Raw genomic sequence first — 19,799 nt, 5'->3', positions numbered from 1 at the left:
ATAACCTGCTCTGAGAGTTGGGCACACAGACACATAAAACGAAAGAGATTAAGCCAAGTGAAGAAGAGCGACTTGGAAAAACACCTGCCTCAAAACGGCCTGTGATTGGTTGAGCCACATACACACCAAGAGCAGCGAGAGTTTGTGTTTTCTACTGCACACTCAGAGACAAGTGCCTATAAAAGCGGAGCCACAACAGCAACAGAGCATAGTTTTCTCAACAACGTTGAACAGACAACACACACTAAAAAGTTTTCCTTTGAATTTTCAAGTTTTTCTTTATTTTTCAAAAAAACACAAATCGTAAAAAATGTCTTTCATGACTCGTGAATACAAATTCAACACCACCCTACAAATGCAGAAAAAAGATCAACACACCATGGCGGTGCGCAGTTTTAAGAAATTGGTGAAACCTTTGCTACGTTTGGTCAAGAAGAAGCAACTTTTGCGCAAAACCTTGGCAGAGATTCAGCAAAATACCTACAATTCCAGTTTGGAAGATATGCGCAAAGATCCCATCTACTTGAATGCTGCCAAAGATAATGTGGCCAATGAAGTTTTGGAACAGCGCTTGTTCAGTGAAATACGCCAGTGTCCAGCCAATGCTGCAGTCATCGTTCACCAGGGTCAACAGCAACATGTTGTGTCCGTTCAGCCAACCCAGAACTACATTCCCGTGCATTTTGCTCGCACCGATAGTGGTACCTTCTTTTGGACCTCCATGGACATGGCCCAACAGCAGGAGCTGAAAATGCGCAATCAATTGGATAGATGGGCCCAGGCCTAATTAACAACAAAATTGTAATTTTTATTATGAAGTGCAGTGCAGTTAACCGGGTATCCAGCTTTAATAATTTAGACAAATTTTCATTGAAGAATAGTTTTTGTTTCTGTAGCAGAGAAAATTTGTTCATAAATGCTTTAATTAATTTAATCTCGTGGTGATATTAGTTTTTATAGGTTTTCTTTTTTTCGTTTAAAGAAAAAATTTATAATAATTAAAATGCAAATAATTGATATTCAATTGTAGAGAAATTTAGGAAAAAAATTTCATTTTGAAATTTTATTTAAATTAATTTATTGTGATTCTTCGTTTTAGAATTATTGTATAAATGATCAATGTCTTCCTGTAGGTTTAAAATAATCAATTGTCTTCCATGTAAAATTTATTTTTATAAGAGGTTTTTTAGTTCTTAAGAAAAATAATAAAATGAAAAATAAAACAAATTTTTATACAAAACCAAATTTCAAATGTGTTTTTATTTACAAAAAAAATTAAAAATTATTTTAAAAAATTTATTTTAGTTCGACTCAAATTGTAGGGTAAACAGCTTTAGGGCCATACAGCAAATTTCTCATTTTATTTAATTTGCTAGATGGCTTTATTGACCTGTTTATCCATACAGAGTCGGCGAAAAAGGGAACTGATGAAGTTGTTTGGTGACAACTAAAACTATAGTATTCCCTACCCTTCGCCCGCAACTAATGAATTTCATATCCACTTTAAAATATTTTGTTGTTATTCAAACAATTGAATTACAACAAAATATGGACTAAAGCTGAAATAAACACAAAGATTTTAAAAAATATTCAAAAATATTTTTCAAAACCTTCAGAAGCAAAATAGTATTTTTCACATTTTGTGGCAGCATCAAACATATTTTTTAAAGACACCACGTTTTGTGGCAGCATAAAAAAATATTTTTTAAAGACACCACGTTTTGTGGCAGCATAAAAAAATATTTTTTTAAAGACACCAAGTTTTGTGGCAGCAAAAAAAAATATTTTTTAAAGACACCAAGTTTTGTGGCAGCAAAAAAAATATTTTTTAAAAACTCCACGTTTTGTGGAAGCAGGAAAAAATATTTTTTAAAAACTCCACGACCTCAAAAATCTACTTTAAAAACTCCACGTTTTGTGGCCTTTTAAGACCTCAAAAACTCCACGTTTTGTAACCTTTTCGGACCTCCAAAAATATTCCTTAAAATCTCAACACTTTGTGGCCTTTAAAGGCCTCAAAAATCTACTTTCAAAACTCCACGTTTTGTGGCCTTTTGGGACCTCAAAAATCTACTTTAAAAACTCCACGTTTTGTGGCCTTTGAAGACTTCAAAAATATTCTTTAAAAACTCCACGTTTTGTGGCCTTTGAAGACCTCAAAAATCTACTTTAAAAACTCCACGTTTTGTGGCCTTTGAGGGCTTCAAAAATCTACATTAAAAACTCCACGTTTTAGTGGCCATTGAGGGCTTCAAAAATCTACTTTAAAAACTCCACGTTTTAGTGGCTTTGAGGGCTTCAAAAATCTACTTTAAAAAATCCACGTTTTAGTGGCCTTTGAGGGCTTCAAAAATCTACATTAAAACTCCACGTTTTAGTTTCCTTAGAGGGCTTCAAAAATCTACATAAAAAACTCCACGTTTTAGTGGCCTTTGAGGGCTTCAAAAATCTACTTTAAAAACTACACGTTTTAGTGGCCTTTGAGGGCTTCAAAAATCTACTTTAAAAACTCCACGTTTTAGTGGCTTTGAGGGCTTCAAAAATCTACTTTAAAAACTACACGTTTTAGTGGCCTTTGAGGGTTTCAAAAATCTACTTTAAAAACTCTACGTTTTAGTGGCCTTTGAAGTCCTCAAAAAATCTACTTTAAAAACTTCAAGTTTTGTGGCCTTTAAAGACCTCAAAAATATTCTTTAAAAACTCCACGTTTTGTGGCCTTTGAAGACCTCAAAAATCTACTTTAAAAACTCCAAGTTTTGCGGCCTTTTGGGACCTCAAAAAATCTACTTTAAAAACTCCACGTTTTGTGGCCTTTGAATACCTCAAAAAATCTACTTTAAAAACTCCACTTCTTGGGGCCTTTGAATACCTCAAAAAATCTACTTTAAAAACTCCACGTTTTGTGGCCTTTGAATACCTCAAAAAATCTACTTTAAAAACTCCACTTTTTGGGGCCTTTGAATACCTCAAAAATCTACTTTAAAACTCCACGTCTTGTGGCCTTTGAATACTTCACAAAATCTACTTTAAAAACACCATGTTTTAGTGGCCTTTGAGGGCTTCAAAAATCTACTTTAAAAACTCCACGTTTTAGTGGCCATTGAGGGCTTCAAAAATCTACATAAAAAACTCCACGTTTTAGTGGCCTTTGAGGGCTTCAAAAATCTACTTTAAAACTCCACGTTTTAGTTTCCTTAGAGGGCTTCAAAAATCTACATAAAAAACTCCACGTTTTAGTGGCCTTTGAGGGCTTCAAAAATCTACTTTAAAAACTACACGTTTTAGTGGCCTTTGAGGGCTTCAAAAATCTACTTTAAAAAATCCACGTTTTAGTGGCCTTTGAGGGCTTCAAAAATCTACTTTAAAAACTCAACGTTTTAGTGGCCTTTGAGGGCTTCAAAAATCTACTTTAAAAACTCCACGTTTTAGTTTCCTTAGAGGGCTTCAAAAATCTACTTTAAAAACTACACGTTTTAGTGGCCTTTGAGGGCTTCAAAAATCTACTTTAAAAAATCCACGTTTTAGTGGCCTTTGAGGGCTTCAAAAATCTACTTTAAAAACTCAACGTTTTAGTGGCCTTTGAGGGCTTCAAAAATCTACTTTAAAAACTCCACGTTTTAGTGGCCTTTGAGGGCTTCAAAAATCTACTTTAAAAACTCAACGTTTTGTGGCCTTTGAGGGCTTTAAAAACTCCACGTTTTAGTGGCCTTTGAAGTCCTCAAAAAATCTACTTTAAAAACTTTAAGTTTTGTGGTCTTGAAGACCTCAAAAATCTACTTTAAAAACACCACGTTTTGTCGCCTTTTGGGACCTCAAAAAATCTACTTTAAAAACTCCACGTTGTAGTAGCCTTTGAGTGCTTCAAAAATCTACTTTAAAAACTGCACGTTTTGTGGCCTTTTGGGACCTACGTATTGTGGCATTTTGGGACCTCAAAAAATCTACTTTAAAAACTCCACGTTTTGTGGCCTTTTGGGACCTCAAAAAATCTACTTTAAAAACTCCACCTTTTATGGCCTTTTGGGACCTCAAAAATCTACTTTAAAAACTCCACGTTTTGTGGCCTCAAAAATTTACTTTAAAAACTCTACGTTTTGTGGCCTTTTGGGACCTCAAAAAATCTACTGTAAAAACTCCACGTTTTGTGGCCTTTTGGGACCTCAAAAAATCTACTTTAAAAACTTCACGTTTTGTGGCCTTTTGTGACCTCAAAAAATCTACTTTAAAAGCTCCACGATTTGTAACCTTTTCGGACCTCCAAAAATATTCATTAAAATCTCGACACTTTGTTGCCTTTGTAGACCTCAAAAATCTACTTTAAAAACTCCACGTTTTGTGGCCTTTTCGGACGTCAAAAAATCTACATTAAAAACTTCACGTTTTGTAACCTTTTCGGACCTCCAAAAATATTCCTTAAAAACTCGACGCTCTGTGGCTTTTGAAGACCTGAAAAATCTACTTTAAAAACTCCACGCTTTGTGGCCTTTTGGGACCTCCAAAAATATTCCTTAAAAACTCAACGTTTGTAGCATTTAAAAACCTCAAAAATCTACTTTAAAAACTCCACGTTTTGTGGCCTTTTAAGACCTCAAAAATCTACGTCAGAAAATCCACGTTTTGTGGCCTTCAGATCCCTTAAAATATTTTTTTAAAAACTCCACGTCTTGTGGCCTTTGAGGCCATTACAAATAATACTTAAGAACTCAACATTTTGTGGCCTTTCAGCTCACTAAAATATTCTTTGAAACACTGTAAATAGGCTATGGGAAAATGCGTTTTAAACTAAATTTTGAAACAAATTCAAAAAATTATTTTCAATGCAAATTTCAAATTCACCTGTTTAATGCGACAAAAAGCTCGTTTATTAAAACCATTAGTACTAATTCAAATCCAAATCTATTATTAAAATGTTTCAGATATGCATAATTCCAACATTATTTTCCCTAACCTGTTCAGCAGCAAAGTTACAACTCAAAATCTATAACCTAAACATGGCACGTCTTCCATATAAAATACCAGAATATATTGAAAAAATCTTAATTTACATAAAATCACATTTGCATATGGGTATCGTGTAAAACAACAACAACAACTATAATAACAAAATAAACAAAACTTTAGCATAAATTATCACATTTATTTTTTCTTCAACCCGAAGAAAATTCCAACAACAAAATTCCAAGTTGAAAATTAAAATCAACTTTACGACAACATAAAGCAATTATGATTGGTAGACGGACATACAGACATTGTCATCAACAACAACAACGAAGACACCATGACAAAAAATATTCATTACAAGCCATCATTAAATATTTACAGCTAAAACCGACAGACAGACAGGTAACAGGTTTTTTGGAGACATCAAACATGACTGGCAATGGAGTATCATCGCCATACCATGACATGCTTTCGGTGTTTACGGGTGATATGGGTGACAATGACGTTGAAGTTCACCACAAACACGAAGATGACTTTCATAGTTAAATGACGTTGTGGCAGAGTTTTCATTTGAAATCGAAGAAAAAATTCAAATGAAAAACTTTAAACAACAACCAAAACTTCAATTGCCATTTGTTAATTTATGCACAAAAACTTATGAGTTAGGCAACGTTAAGTGAATAATTAAATAATTTATTTAGTTTTTATTTACGAAAAGGAATTTGTTTCATTGTCAATATTGAGGGTAGGATGGTCACAAACTATCGTTTTTAAAAATATTTTTAAGGTCTTTGATGACCACAGAAAGTGGAGTTTTTAATGAATATTTTTGGAGGTCCCGAAATGCCAGAAAAAGTGGAGTTTTTAAAGGATATCCTTGAGGTCTTGAAAGGCCACAAAACGTGGATTTTTTAAAGGAATATTTTTGAGGTCTTGAAAGGCCACAAAACGTGGATTTTTTAAAGAATATTTTTGAAGGCCTCAGAAACCGCAAAACATGGAGTTTTTAAAGAACATTTTTGAGGTCTTGAAAGGCCACAAAACCTGGAGTTTTTAAAGGAATATTTTTGAGGTCTTGAAAGGCCACAAAACGTGAATTTTTAAACAACATTTTTTGAGTCTTAATTGGCCACCAAACGTGGAGTTTTTAAAGAATATTTTTGAGGTCTTGAAAAGCCACAAAACGTGGAGTTTTTAAAGAATATTTTTGAGGTCTTCAAAGGCCACAAAACGTGGAGTTTTTAAAGAATATTTTTGAGGTCTTCAAAGGCCACAAAACGTGGAGTTTTTAAAGAATATTTTTGAGGTCTTCAAAGGCCACAAAACGTGGAGTTTTTAAAGAATATTTTTGAGGTCTTCAAAGGCCACAAAACGTGGAGTTTTTAAAGAATATTTTTGAGGTCTTCAAAGGCCACAAAACGTGGGTTTTTAAAGAATATTTTTAAGGTCTTCAAAGGCCACAAAACGTGGAGTTTTTAAAGAATATTTTTGAGGTCTTCAAAGGCCACAAAACGTGGAGTTTTTAAAGAATATTTTTGAGGTCTTCAAAGGCCACAAAACGTGGAGTTTTTAAAGAATATTTTTGAGGTCTTCAAAGGCCACAAAACGTGGAGTTTTTAAAGAATATTTTTGAGGTCTTCAAAGGCCACAAAACGTGGAGTTTTTAAAGAATATTTTTGAGGTCTTCAAAGGCCACAAAACGTGGAGTTTTTAAAGAATATTTTTGAGGTCTTCAAAGGCCAAAAAACGTGGAGTTTTTAAAGAATATTTTTGAGGTCTTCAAAGGCCACAAAACGTGGAGTTTTTAAAGAATATTTTTGAGGTCTTCAAAGGCCACAAAACGTGGAGTTTTTAAAGAATATTTTTGAGGTCTTCAAAGGCCACAAAACGTGGAGTTTTTAAAGAATATTTTTGAGGTCTTCAAAGGCCACAAAACGTGGAGTTTTTAAAGAATATTTTTGAGGTCTTCAAAGGCCACAAAACGTGGAGTTTTTAAAGAATATTTTTGAGGTCTTCAAAGGCCACAAAACGTGGAGTTTTTAAAGAATATTTTTGAGGTCTTCAAAGGCCACAAAACGTGGAGTTTTTAAAGTAGATTTTTGAGGTCTTCAAAGGCCACAAAACGTGGAGTTTTTAAAGTAGATTTTTGAGGTCTTCAAAGGCCACAAAACGTGGAGTTTTTAAAGAATATTTTTGAGGTCTTCAAAGGCCACAAAACGTGGAGTTTTTAAAGAATATTTTTGAGGTCTTCAAAGGCCACAAAACGTGGAGTTTTTAAAGAATATTTTTGAGGTCTTCAAAGGCCACAAAACGTGGAGTTTTTAAAGAATATTTTTGAGGTCTTCAAAGGCCACAAAACGTGGAGTTTTTAAAGAATAGTTTTGAGGTCTTGAAAGGCCACAAAACGTGGAGTTATAAAAGAATATTTTTGAGGTCTTCAAAGGCCACAAAACGTGGAGTTTTTAAAGAATATTTTTGAGGTCTTCAAAGGCCACAAAACGTGGAGTTTTTAAAGAATTTTTTTGAGGTCTTGAAAGGACACAAAACGTGGAGTTTTTAAAGAATATTTTTGAGGTCTTCAAAGGCCACAAAACGTGGAGTTTTTAAAGAATATTTTTGAGGTCTTCAAAGGCCACAAAACGTGGAGTTTTTAAAGAATATTTTTGAGGTCTTCAAAGGCCACAACACTTGGAGTTTTTAAAGAATATTTTTGAGGTCTTCGAAGGCCACAAAACGTGGAGTTTTTAAAGAAAATTTTTGAGGTCTTCAAAGGCCACAAAACGTGGAGTTTTTAAAGAATATTTTTGAGGCCTTCAAAGGTCACAAAACGTGGAGTTTTTAAAGAATATTTTTGAGGTCTTGAAAGGCCACAAAACGTGGAGTTTTTAAAGAATATTTTTGAGGTCTTCAAAGGCCACAAAACGTGGAGTTTTTAAAGAATAGTTTTGAGGTCTTGAAAGGAGTTATAAAAGAATATTTTTGAGGTCTTCAAAGGCCACAAAACGTGGAGTTTTTAAAGAATATTTTTGAGGTCTTCAAAGGCCACAAAACGTGGAGTTTTTAAAGAATTTTTTTGAGGTCTTGAAAGGACACAAAACGTGGAGTTTTTAAAGAATATTTTTGAGGTCTTCAAAGGCCACAAAACGTGGAGTTTTTAAAGAATATTTTTGAGGTCTTCAAAGGCCACAAAACGTGGAGTTTTTAAAGAATATTTTTGAGGTCTTCAAAGGCCACAACACTTGGAGTTTTTAAAGAATATTTTTGAGGTCTTCGAAGGCCACAAAACGTGGAGTTTTTAAAGAAAATTTTTGAGGTCTTCAAAGGCCACAAAACGTGGAGTTTTTAAAGAATATTTTTGAGGCCTTCAAAGGCCACAAAACGTGGAGTTTTTAAAGAATATTTTTGAGGTCTTGAAAGGCCACAAAACGTGGAGTTTTTAAAGAATATTTTTGAGGTCTTCAAAGGCCACAAAACGTGGAGTTTTTAAAGAATATTTTTGAGGTCTTCAAAGGCCACACAACGTGGAGTTTTTAAAGAATATTTTTGAGGTCTTGGAGTTTTTAACGAATATTTTTGAGGTCTTGAAAAGGCCTCACAGACCACAAAACGTGGTGTCTTTAAACAATATTTTTGGGGTCTTGAAAGGTCACAAAACGTGGAGTTTTTAAAGAATATTTTATGAGAATGTGAAGACCTGTGGTCTTCTCTATGCAGACCTGTGGTCTTGTCTATGAAGACCTGTGGTCTTCTCTATGACGACCTGTGGTCATCTGTATGAAGACCTGTGGTCTTGTCTATGAAGACCTGTGGTCTTCTTTATGAAGATCTGTGGTCTTCTATATGAAGATCTGTGGTCTTCTATATAAAGACCCGTGGTCTTCTATATAAAGACCCGTGAAGACCCGTGAAGACCTGTGGTCTTCTCTATGAAGACCTGTGGTCTTCTCTATGAAAACCCGTGGTCTTCTCTATGAAGACCTGTGGTCTTCTTTATGAAGACCTGTGGTCGTCTGTATGAAGACCTGTGGTCGTCTGTATGAAGACCTGTGGTCGTCTGTATGAAGACCTGTGGTCTTCTATATGAAGACCTGTGGTCTTCTATATGAAGATTTGTGGTCTTCTATATGAAGACCTGTGGTCTTCTATATGAGGACCTGTGGTCTTCTCTATGAAGACCTGTGGTCTTCTCTATGAAGACCTGTGGTCTTCTCTATGAAGACCTTCTATATGAAGACCTGTGGTCTTCTATATGAAGACCTGTGGTCGTCTGTGTGAAGACCTGTGGTCGTCTGTATGAAGACCTGTGGTCTTCTGTATGAAGACCTGTGGTCTTCTGTATGAAGACCTGTGGTCTTCTATATGAAGATCTGTGGTCTTCTATATGAAGATCTGTGGTCTTCTATATGAAGACCTGTGGTCTTCTATTTGAAGACCTGTGGTCTTCTCTATGAAGACCTGTGGTCTTCTCTATGAAGACCTGTGGTCTTCTCTATGAAGACCCGTGGTCTTCTCTATGAAGACCTGTGGTCTTCTCTATGAAGACCTGTGGTCTTTTCTATGAAGACCTACAGTCTTCTATAAGAAGACCTATGGTCTTCCATATGAAAAACTGTGGTCTTCTATATGAAGACTTGAGATCTTCTGTATGAAGACCTGTGGTCTTCTATATGAATTCCTGTGGTCTTTTATATGAAGACCTGTGGTCTTCTATATGACGACCCATGGTCTTCTATATAAAGACCTGTGGTCTTCTATATGAAGACCTGTGGTCTTTTGAATGAAGAGCTGTGGTCTTCTATATGAAGATTTGTGGTCTTCTATATGAAGACCTGTGGTCTTTTGTATGAAGACCTATGGTCTTCTCTATGATGACTTGTGGTCTTCTATATGATGACTTGTGGTCTTCTATATGAAGACCTGTGGTCTTCTATATGAAGACCTGTGGTTTTCTATATGAAGACCTGTGGTCTTCTATATGAAGACCTGTGGTCTTCTATATGAAGACCTGTGGTCTTCTATATGAAGACCTGTGGTCTTCTATATGAAGACCTGTGGTCTTCTCTATGAAGACATTTGGTCTTCTCTATGAAGACTTGTGGTCTTCTCTATGAAGACCTGTGATCTTCTCTATGAAGACCTGTGCTCTTCTCTATGAAGACCTGTGGTCTTCTCTAAAAGACCTGTGGTCTTCTCTATGAAGACCTGTGGTCTTCTCTATGAAGACCTCTAGTTTTCTGAGTGAAAACCTGCGGTCTTCTATACGAAGACCTGTTGTGTTCTAAATAAAGATTTATGAAAGTTTTTTAAATCTCTAACAAGTGTTTCTTGTTTGTCACACCACACTATAATTTGGTCTCACAAAAACATTTCTCCCCACAATTTCTTTGCGGGGGGTTGGTTTCTAAAATCACAAATTTTATTATTTTTTTCTAAAACCACATCAATTTGGTTTTTGTAAGTATTTTACTTGTTTAGTCTACATTGTGGACTAAAAAAGTAAAAGTAAGCAACAACAGCAACAATAAGAACTAAATACAAATACAACAATTATGTGTAACATGAGGGTTTTTTGTACTCAACGCTTAAAAACACTTTAAAAATCCGAGGCAAGAAAATAATTCAAGCGCGACATATTGTTGCTCATCATCGTCGTCATTTAGAAATGTTTTAACGCATGACAACAATAGTGCGACAATATTTTGTTACAACAAAATTAAAAACACACTGGGAGAAATATGATAGGGGGAGGAAAGAATATTTTTGGATGAAAATAATTTTTTTTTTTAATTTTTACGACTTGGAAAAAATCGAAGATTTTTTTCAAACTTTTATCTAACCCCTCATTGCTGTAGTTCATTCCTCTTGGGTCTAAAATATTTCTACGACCAAAACTGAATCCTCTCAACATCAAAATTTTCAGCAGTTCCTCATAACAACTCAACAAATTGATGGGCAGGGAAGTAGGAAAGGGAAAAGAAGTATAATATCATAAGGCTGATAGATGTCCCAGGTTGTCTGTTAGAGGATTAAGCATTTTTATTTGTTATGACCGAATCTTTTTTATCTTTTTGTTACAAAATGCAAACCCAAAAAAATTGTTTTCCTAAATTAAAAATAAATTGTGAGGTCTTGTTATCGACTTCTAGTTTATTTGCTTCCTTTTATATATCGTATAAAGGACCAGCACCTTTATATTTTCCTTACCACAGAATCTTTCCATTTATTTTTAATTTTTTCTCTGAGTTTTTTCCTCAGTGTACCCCATCTCTACTAAAGAAAACATTTAATATGATGGCATATCACATTTTACTTGTGCACACACACTACACACATACAAATATAATTGCATACATTAATACCCAAATGCCATCTTTGCTCCTCATACCCCCATGGTGATGGGCACAGTCATGCATTTAAAATGTATAATGGCTGTGAATACAGGGAGGGCATAAAAACAATCGAGAGCCTAACAAAATCTCAATAAACCTCAGCCAACATTGTCATTTGAGACATAAGACAAACACAACAACATAACACAAACAACACTAATGTGCACTAAGGGTCCCCCCTTGTAGGCATCTCTAATGCATAGTGGTTCTCCATAGCGGGTAAAGAGCCTGCTCCACTATAGACCTCGCAACATAATGAAGAAGATGATGAACATTGTAATTAATTCCAAGCACACATAAAATATTATTTTTCTGTTGTTGTTGTCGTTGTTGTTAATAAAGTGTAAAGGGGCGAGAGTAATGAACCTCGCCGAGAACATTTAAGGCACTGTAGATTGTAAGAAAATTAAAAAAACAGCGAAGAGGATTCAATACAGAAACACTTTGAAAATGAATGCAGGCAGGGATGGGAACATCATAATCTTTTTTTAGAAGAATGTTTTGCAGGAACCAACTGCTCAAAAAACCTGGATTTTTTATGAATATTTTTCATGGTCATGTGATCCCTAAAACGTTGATTTGTTAAGAATATTTTTCAGAGACCAAAAGTCCACAAAACGTGGATTTTTTAAAGAATTTTTCTTGGACGTGGAGTTTTTAAAGAATTTTCTTCAGAAGCCAACAATCTACAAAACGTGGATTTTTTAAAGAATTTTCTTCAGAAGCCAACAATCTACAAAACGTGGATTTTTTAAAGAATTTTCTTCAGAAGCCAACAATCCACAAAACGTGGATTTTTTAAAAAATTTTTTCAGAAGCCAACAATCCACAAAACGTGGATTTTTTAAAGAATTTTCTTCAGAAGCCAACAATCTACAAAACGTGGATTTTTTAAAGAATTTTCTTTAGAAGCCAACAGTCCACAAAAAGTGGATTTTTTAAAGAATTTTCTTTAGAAGCCAACAGTCCACAAAACGTGGATTTTTTAAAGAATTTTCTTCAGAAGCCACCAGTCCACAAAACGTGGATTTTTTAAAGAATTTTCTTCAGAAGCCACCAGTCCACAAAACGTGGATTTTTTAAAGAATTTTCTTCAGAAGCCACCAGTCTACAAAACGTGGATTTTTTAAAGAATTTTCTTCAGAAGCCACCAGTCTACAAAACGTGGATTTTTTAAAGAATTTTCTTCAGAAGCCACCAGTCCACAAAACGTGGATTTTTTAAAGAATTTTCTTCAGAAGCCACCAGTCCACAAAACGTGGATTTTTTAAAGAATTTTCTTCAGAAGCCACCAGTCCACAAAACGTGGATTTTTTAAAGAATTTTCTTCAGAAGCCACCAGTCCACAAAACGTGGATTTTTTAAAGAATTTTCTTCAGAAGCCACCAGTCCACAAAACGTGGATTTTTTGAAGAATTTTCTTCAGAAGCCACCAGTCCACAAAACGTGGATTTTTTAAAGAATTTTCTTCAGAAGCCACCAGTCCACAAAACGTGGATTTTTTAAAGAATTTTCTTCAGAAGCCACCAGTCCACAAAACGTGGATTTTTTAAAGAATTTTCTTCAGAAGCCACCAGTCCACAAAACGTGGATTTTTTAAAGAATTTTCTTCAGAAGCCACCAGTCCACAAAACGTGGATTTTTTAAAGAATTTTCTTCAGAAGCCACCAGTCCACAAAACGTGGATTTTTTAAAGAATTTTCTTCAGAAGCCACCAGTCCACAAAACGTGGATTTTTTAAAGAATTTTCTTCAGAAGCCACCAGTCCACAAAACGTGGATTTTTTAAAGAATTTTCTTCAGAAGCCACCAGTCCACAAAACGTGGATTTTTTAAAGAATTTTCTTCAGAAGCCACCAGTCCACAAAACGTGGATTTTTTAAAGAATTTTCTTCAGAAGCCACCAGTCCACAAAACGTGGATTTTTTAAAGAATTTTCTTCAGAAGCCACCAGTCCACAAAACGTGGATTTTTTAAAGAATTTTCTTCAGAAGCCACCAGTCCACAAAACGTGGATTTTTTAAAGAATTTTCTTCAGAAGCCACCAGTCCACAAAACGTGGATTTTTTAAAGAATTTTCTTCAGAAGCCACCAGTCCACAAAACGTGGATTTTTTAAAGAATTTTCTTCAGAAGCCACCAGTCCACAAAACGTGGATTTTTTAAAGAATTTTCTTCAGAAGCCACCAGTCCACAAAACGTGGATTTTTTAAAGAATTTTCTTCAGAAGCCACCAGTCCACAAAACGTGGATTTTTTAAAGAATTTTCTTCAGAAGCCACCAGTCCACAAAACGTGGATTTTTTAAAGAATTTTCTTCAGAAGCCACCAGTCCACAAAACGTGGATTTTTTAAAGAATTTTCTTCAGAAGCCACCAGTCCACAAAACGTGGATTTTTTAAAGAATTTTCTTCAGAAGCCACCAGTCCACAAAACGTGGATTTTTTAAAGAATTTTCTTCAGAAGCCACCAGTCCACAAAACGTGGATTTTTTAAAGAATTTTCTTCAGAAGCCAACTGTCCACAAAACGTGGATTTTTTAAAGAATTTTCTTCAGAAGCCAACTGTCCACAAAACGTGGATTTTTTAAAGAATTTTCTTCAGAAGCCAACAATTCTCAAAACGTGGATTTTTTAAAGAATTTTCTTCAGAAGCCAACTGTCCACAAAACGTGGATTTTTTAAAGAATTTTCTTCAGAAGCCAACTGTCCACAAAACGTGGATTTTTTAAAGAATTTTCTTCAGAAGCCAACTGTCCACAAAACGTGGATTTTTTAAAGAATTTTCTTCAGAAGCCACCAGTCCACAAAACGTGGATTTTTTAAAGAATTTTCTTCAGAAGCCACCAGTCCACAAAACGTGGATTTTTTAAAGAATTTTCTTCAGAAGCCACCAGTCCACAAAACGTGGATTTTTTAAAGAATTTTCTTCAGAAGCCACCAGTCCACAAAACGTGGATTTTTTAAAAAATTTTCTTCAGAAGCCAACAATTCTCAAAACGTGGATTTTTTAAAGAATTTTCTTCAGAAGCCAACTGTCCACAAAACGTGGATTTTTTAAAGAATTTTCTTCAGAAGCCAACTGTCCACAAAACGTGGATTTTTTAAAGAATTTTCTTCAGAAGCCAACAATTCTCAAAACGTGGATTTTTTAAAGAATTTTCTTCAGAAGCCAACTGTCCACAAAACGTGGATTTTTTAAAGAATTTTCTTCAGAAGCCAACTGTCCACAAAACGTGGATTTTTTAAAGAATTTTCTTCAGAAGCCAACTGTCCACAAAACGTGGATTTTTTAAAGAATTTTCTTCAGAAGCCAACTGTCCACAAAACGTGGATTTTTTAAAGAATTTCCTTTAGAAGCCAACAGTCCACAAAACGTGGATTTTTTAAAGAATTTTCTTTAGAAGCCAACAATCCACAAAACGTGGATTTTTTAAAGAATTTTCTTCAGAAGCCAACAGTCCACAAAACGTGGATTTTTTAAAGAATTTTCTTTAGAAGCGAACAATCCACAAAACGTGGATTTTTTAAAGAATTTCCTTTAGAAGCCAACAGTCCACAAAACGTGGATTTTTTAAAGAATTTTCTTCAGAAGCCAACAGTAAACAAAACGTGGATTTTTTAAAGAATTTTCTTCAGATGCCAACAGTCCACAAAACGTGGATTTTTTAAAGAAATTTCTTCAGAAGCCAACAGTCCACAAAACGTGGATTTTTTAAAGAATTTTCTTCAGAAGCCAACAGTCCACAAAACGTGGATTTTTTAAAGAATTTTCTTCAGAAGCCACCAGTCCACAAAACGTGGATTTTTTAAAGAATTTTCTTCAGAAGCCAACAGTCCACAAAACGTGGATTTTTTAAAGAATTTTCTTTAGAAGCGAACAATCCACAAAACGTGGATTTTTTAAAGAATTTTCTTTAGAAGCCAACAATCCACAAAACGTGGATTTTTTAAAGAATTTCCTTTTGAAGCCAACAGTCCCCAAAACGTGGATTTTTTAAAGAATTTTCTTTAGAAGCCAACAATCCACAAAACGTGGATTTTTTAAAGAATTTCCTTTAGACGCCAACAGTCCACAAAACGTGGATTTTTTAAAGAATTTTCTTTAGAAGCCAACAATCCACAAAACGTGAATTTTTTAAAGAATTTCCTTTAGAAGCCAACAGTCCACAAAACGTGGATTTTTTAAAGAATTTTCTCTAGAAGCCAACAATCCACAAAACGTGGATTTTTTAAAGAATTTTCTTCAGAAGCCACCAGTCCACAAAACGTGGATTTTTTAAAGAATTTTCTTCAGAAGCCACCAGTCCACAAAACGTGGATTTTTTAAAGAATTTTCTTCAGAAGCCAACAATCTACAAAACGTGGATTTTTTAAAGAATTTTCTTTAGAAGCCAACAGTCCACAAAAAGTGGATTTTTTAAAGAATTTTCTTTAGAAGCCAACAGTCCACAAAACGTGGATTTTTTAAAGAATTTTCTTCAGAAGCCAACAGTCCACAAAACGTGGATTTTTTAAAGAATTTTCTTTAGAAGCCAACTGTACACAAAACGTGGATTTTTTAAAGAATTTTCTTTAGAAGCCAACTGTACACAAAACGTGGATTTTTTAAAGAATTTTCTTCAGAAGCCACCAGTCCACAAAACGTGGATTTTTTAAAGAATTTTCTTCAGAAGCCACCAGTCCACAAAACGTGGATTTTTTAAAGAATTTTCTTCAGAAGCCACCAGTCAACAAAACGTGGATTTTTTAAAGAATTTTCTTCAGAAGCCACCAGTCTACCAAACGTGGATTTTTTAAAGAATTTTCTTCAGAAGCCACCAGTCTACCAAACGTGGATTTTTTAAAGAATTTTCTTCAGAAGCCACCAGTCCACAAAACGTGGATTTTTTAAAGAATTTTCTTCAGAAGCCACCAGTCCACAAAACGTGGATTTTTTAAAGAATTTTCTTCAGAAGCCACCAGTCCACAAAACGTGGATTTTTTAAAGAATTTTCTTCAGAAGCCACCAGTCCACAAAACGTGGATTTTTTAAAGAATTTTCTTCAGAAGCCACCAGTCCACAAAACGTGGATTTTTTAAAGAATTTTCTTCAGAAGCCACCAGTCCACAAAACGTGGATTTTTTAAAGAATTTTCTTCAGAAGCCACCAGTCCACAAAACGTGGATTTTTTAAAGAATTTTCTTCAGAAGCCACCAGTCCACAAAACGTGCATTTTTTAAAGAATTTTCTTCAGAAGCCACCAGTCCACAAAACGTGGATTTTTTAAAGAATTTTCTTCAGAAGCCACCAGTCCACAAAACGTGGATTTTTTAAAGAATTTTCTTCAGAAGCCACCAGTCCACAAAACGTGGATTTTTTAAAGAATTTTCTTCAGAAGCCACCAGTCCACAAAACGTGGATTTTTTAAAGAATTTTCTTCAGAAGCCACCAGTCCACAAAACGTGGATTTTTTAAAGAATTTTCTTCAGAAGCCACCAGTCCACAAAACGTGGATTTTTTAAAGAATTTTCTTCAGAAGCCACCAGTCCACAAAACGTGGATTTTTTAAAGAATTTTCTTCAGAAGCCACCAGTCCACAAAACGTGGATTTTTTAAAGAATTTTCTTCAGAAGCCACCAGTCCACAAAACGTGGATTTTTTAAAGAATTTTCTTCAGAAGCCACCAGTCCACAAAACGTGGATTTTTTAAAGAATTTTCTTCAGAAGCCACCAGTCCACAAAACGTGGATTTTTTAAAGAATTTTCTTCAGAAGCCACCAGTCCACAAAACGTGGATTTTTTAAAGAATTTTCTTCAGAAGCCACCAGTCCACAAAACGTGGATTTTTTAAAGAATTTTCTTCAGAAGCCACCAGTCCACAAAACGTGGATTTTTTAAAGAATTTTCTTCAGAAGCCACCAGTCCACAAAACGTGGATTTTTTAAAGAATTTTCTTCAGAAGCCACCAGTCCACAAAACGTGGATTTTTTAAAGAATTTTCTTCAGAAGCCACCAGTCCACAAAACGTGGATTTTTTAAAGAATTTTCTTCAGAAGCCAACAATTCTCAAAACGTGGATTTTTTAAAGAATTTTCTTCAGAAGCCAACTGTCCACAAAACGTGGATTTTTTAAAGAATTTTCTTCAGAAGCCAACTGTCCACAAAACGTGGATTTTTTAAAGAATTTTCTTCAGAAGCCAACTGTCCACAAAACGTGTATTTCTTAAAGAATTTTCTTCTGAAGCCAACTGTCCACAAAACGTGGATTTTTTAAAGAATTTTCTTCAGAAGCCAACTGTCCACAAAACGTGGATTTTTTAAAGAATTTTCTTCAGAAGCCAACTGTCCACAAAACGTGGATTTTTTAAAGAATTTTCTTCAGAAGCCAACTGTCCACAAAACGTGGATTTTTTAAAGAATTTCCTTTAGAAGCCAACAGTCCACAAAACGTGGATTTTTTAAAGAATTTTCTTTAGAAGCCAACAATCCACAAAACGTGGATTTTTTAAAGAATTTTCTTCAGAAGCCAACAGTCCACAAAACGTGGATTTTTTAAAGAATTTTCTTTAGAAGCGAACAATCCACAAAACGTGGATTTTTTAAAGAATTTCCTTTAGAAGCCAACAGTCCACAAAACGTGGATTTTTTAAAGAATTTTCTTCAGAAGCCAACAGTAAACAAAACGTGGATTTTTTAAAGAATTTTCTTCAGATGCCAACAGTCCACAAAACGTGGATTTTTTAAAGAATTTTCTTCAGAAGCCAACAGTCCACAAAACGTGGATTTTTTAAAGAATTTTCTTCAGAAGCCAACAGTCCACAAAACGTGGATTTTTTAAAGAATTTTCTTCAGAAGCCACCAGTCCACAAAACGTGGATTTTTTAAAGAATTTTCTTCAGAAGCCAACAGTCCACAAAACGTGGATTTTTTAAAGAATTTTCTTTAGAAACGAACAATCCACAAAACGTGGATTTTTTAAAGAATTTTCTTTAGAAGCCAACAATCCACAAAACGTGGATTTTTTAAAGAATTTCCTTTAGAAGCCAACAGTCCACAAAACGTGGATTTTTTAAAGAATTTCCTTTTGAAGCCAACAGTCCCCAAAACGTGGATTTTTTAAAGAATTTTCTTTAGAAGCCAACAATCCACAAAACGTGGATTTTTTAAAGAATTTCCTTTAGACGCCAACAGTCCACAAAACGTGGATTTTTTAAAGAATTTTCTTTAGAAGCCAACAATCCACAAAACGTGAATTTTTTAAAGAATTTCCTTTAGAAGCCAACAGTCCACAAAACGTGGATTTTTTAAAGAATTTTCTCTAGAAGCCAACAATCCACAAAACGTGGATTTTTTAAAGAATTTTCTTCAGAAGCCACCAGTCCACAAAACGTGGATTTTTTAAAGAATTTTCTTCAGAAGCCACCAGTCCACAAAACGTGGATTTTTTAAAGAATTTTCTTCAGAAGCCACCAGTCCACAAAACGTGGATTTTTTAAAGAATTTTCTTCAGAAGCCACCAGTCCACAAAACGTGGATTTTTTAAAGAATTTTCTTCAGAAGCCACCAGTCCACAAAACGTGGATTTTTTAAAGAATTTTCTTCAGAAGCCACCAGTCCACAAAACGTGGATTTTTTAAAGAATTTTCTTCAGAAACCACCAGTCCACAAAACGTGGATTTTTTAAAGAATTTTCTTCAGAAGCCACCAGTCCACAAAACGTGGATTTTTTAAAGAATTTTCTTCAGAAGCCACCAGTCCACAAAACGTGGATTTTTTAAAGAATTTTCTTCAGAAGCTACCAGTCCACAAAACGTGGATTTTTTAAAGAATTTTCTTCAGAAGCCACCAGTCCACAAAACGTGCATTTTTTAAAGAATTTTCTTCAGAAGCCACCAGTCCACAAAACGTGCATTTTTTAAAGAATTTTCTTCAGAAGCCACCAGTCCACAAAACGTGCATTTTTTAAAGAATTTTCTTCAGAAGCCACCAGTCCACAAAACGTGGATTTTTTAAAGAATTTTCTTCAGAAGCCACCAGTCCACAAAACGTGGATTTTTTAAAGAATTTTCTTCAGAAGCCACCAGTCCACAAAACGTGGATTTTTTAAAGAATTTTCTTCAGAAGCCACCAGTCCACAAAACGTGGATTTTTTAAAGAATTTTCTTCAGAAGCCACCAGTCCACAAAACGTGGATTTTTTAAAGAATTTTCTTCAGAAGCCACCAGTCCACAAAACGTGGATTTTTTAAAGAATTTTCTTCAGAAGCCACCAGTCCACAAAACGTGGATTTTTTTAAAGAATTTTCTTCAGAAGCCACCAGTCCACAAAACGTGGATTTTTTAAAGAATTTTCTTCAGAAGCCAACAATCCACAAAACGTGGATTTTTTAAAGAATTTTCTTCAGAAGCCAACAGTCCGCAAAACGTGGATTTTTTTAAAGAATTTTCTTCAGAAGCCACCAGTCCACAAAACGTGGATTTTTTAAAGAAT

The 19,799-nt window shown here is 34.6% G+C and overlaps 1 protein-coding gene across 1 annotated transcript; it reads left to right on the top strand.

Moving 5' to 3' along the window:
* The first annotated feature begins 231 nt into the window (after positions 1 to 231).
* Tom (Twin of m4) lies at positions 232 to 1,128 on the top strand. The gene has a single exon (XM_073982856.1). The coding sequence runs from the start codon at positions 311 to 313 to the stop codon at positions 785 to 787; it is 477 nt and encodes a 158-aa protein (XP_073838957.1). The 5' UTR covers positions 232 to 310; the 3' UTR covers positions 788 to 1,128.
* Positions 1,129 to 19,799: the final 18,671 nt, after the last annotated feature.

The sequence above is a fragment of the Musca autumnalis genome, unplaced genomic scaffold, assembly GCF_047663935.1.
Source record: "Musca autumnalis isolate F117 unplaced genomic scaffold, ASM4766393v1 scaffold_4, whole genome shotgun sequence".
Taxonomy (NCBI): Eukaryota; Metazoa; Arthropoda; class Insecta; order Diptera; family Muscidae; genus Musca; species Musca autumnalis.
The sequence above is the reverse complement of the archived record's forward strand: the minus strand, read 5'-3'. Positions and strand labels throughout refer to the sequence as shown.

Coding starts and splice junctions, on each gene's coding strand:
- Tom (XM_073982856.1), top strand. CDS start 311: ATGTCTTTCATGACTCGTGAATACAAATTCAACACCACCCTACAAATG.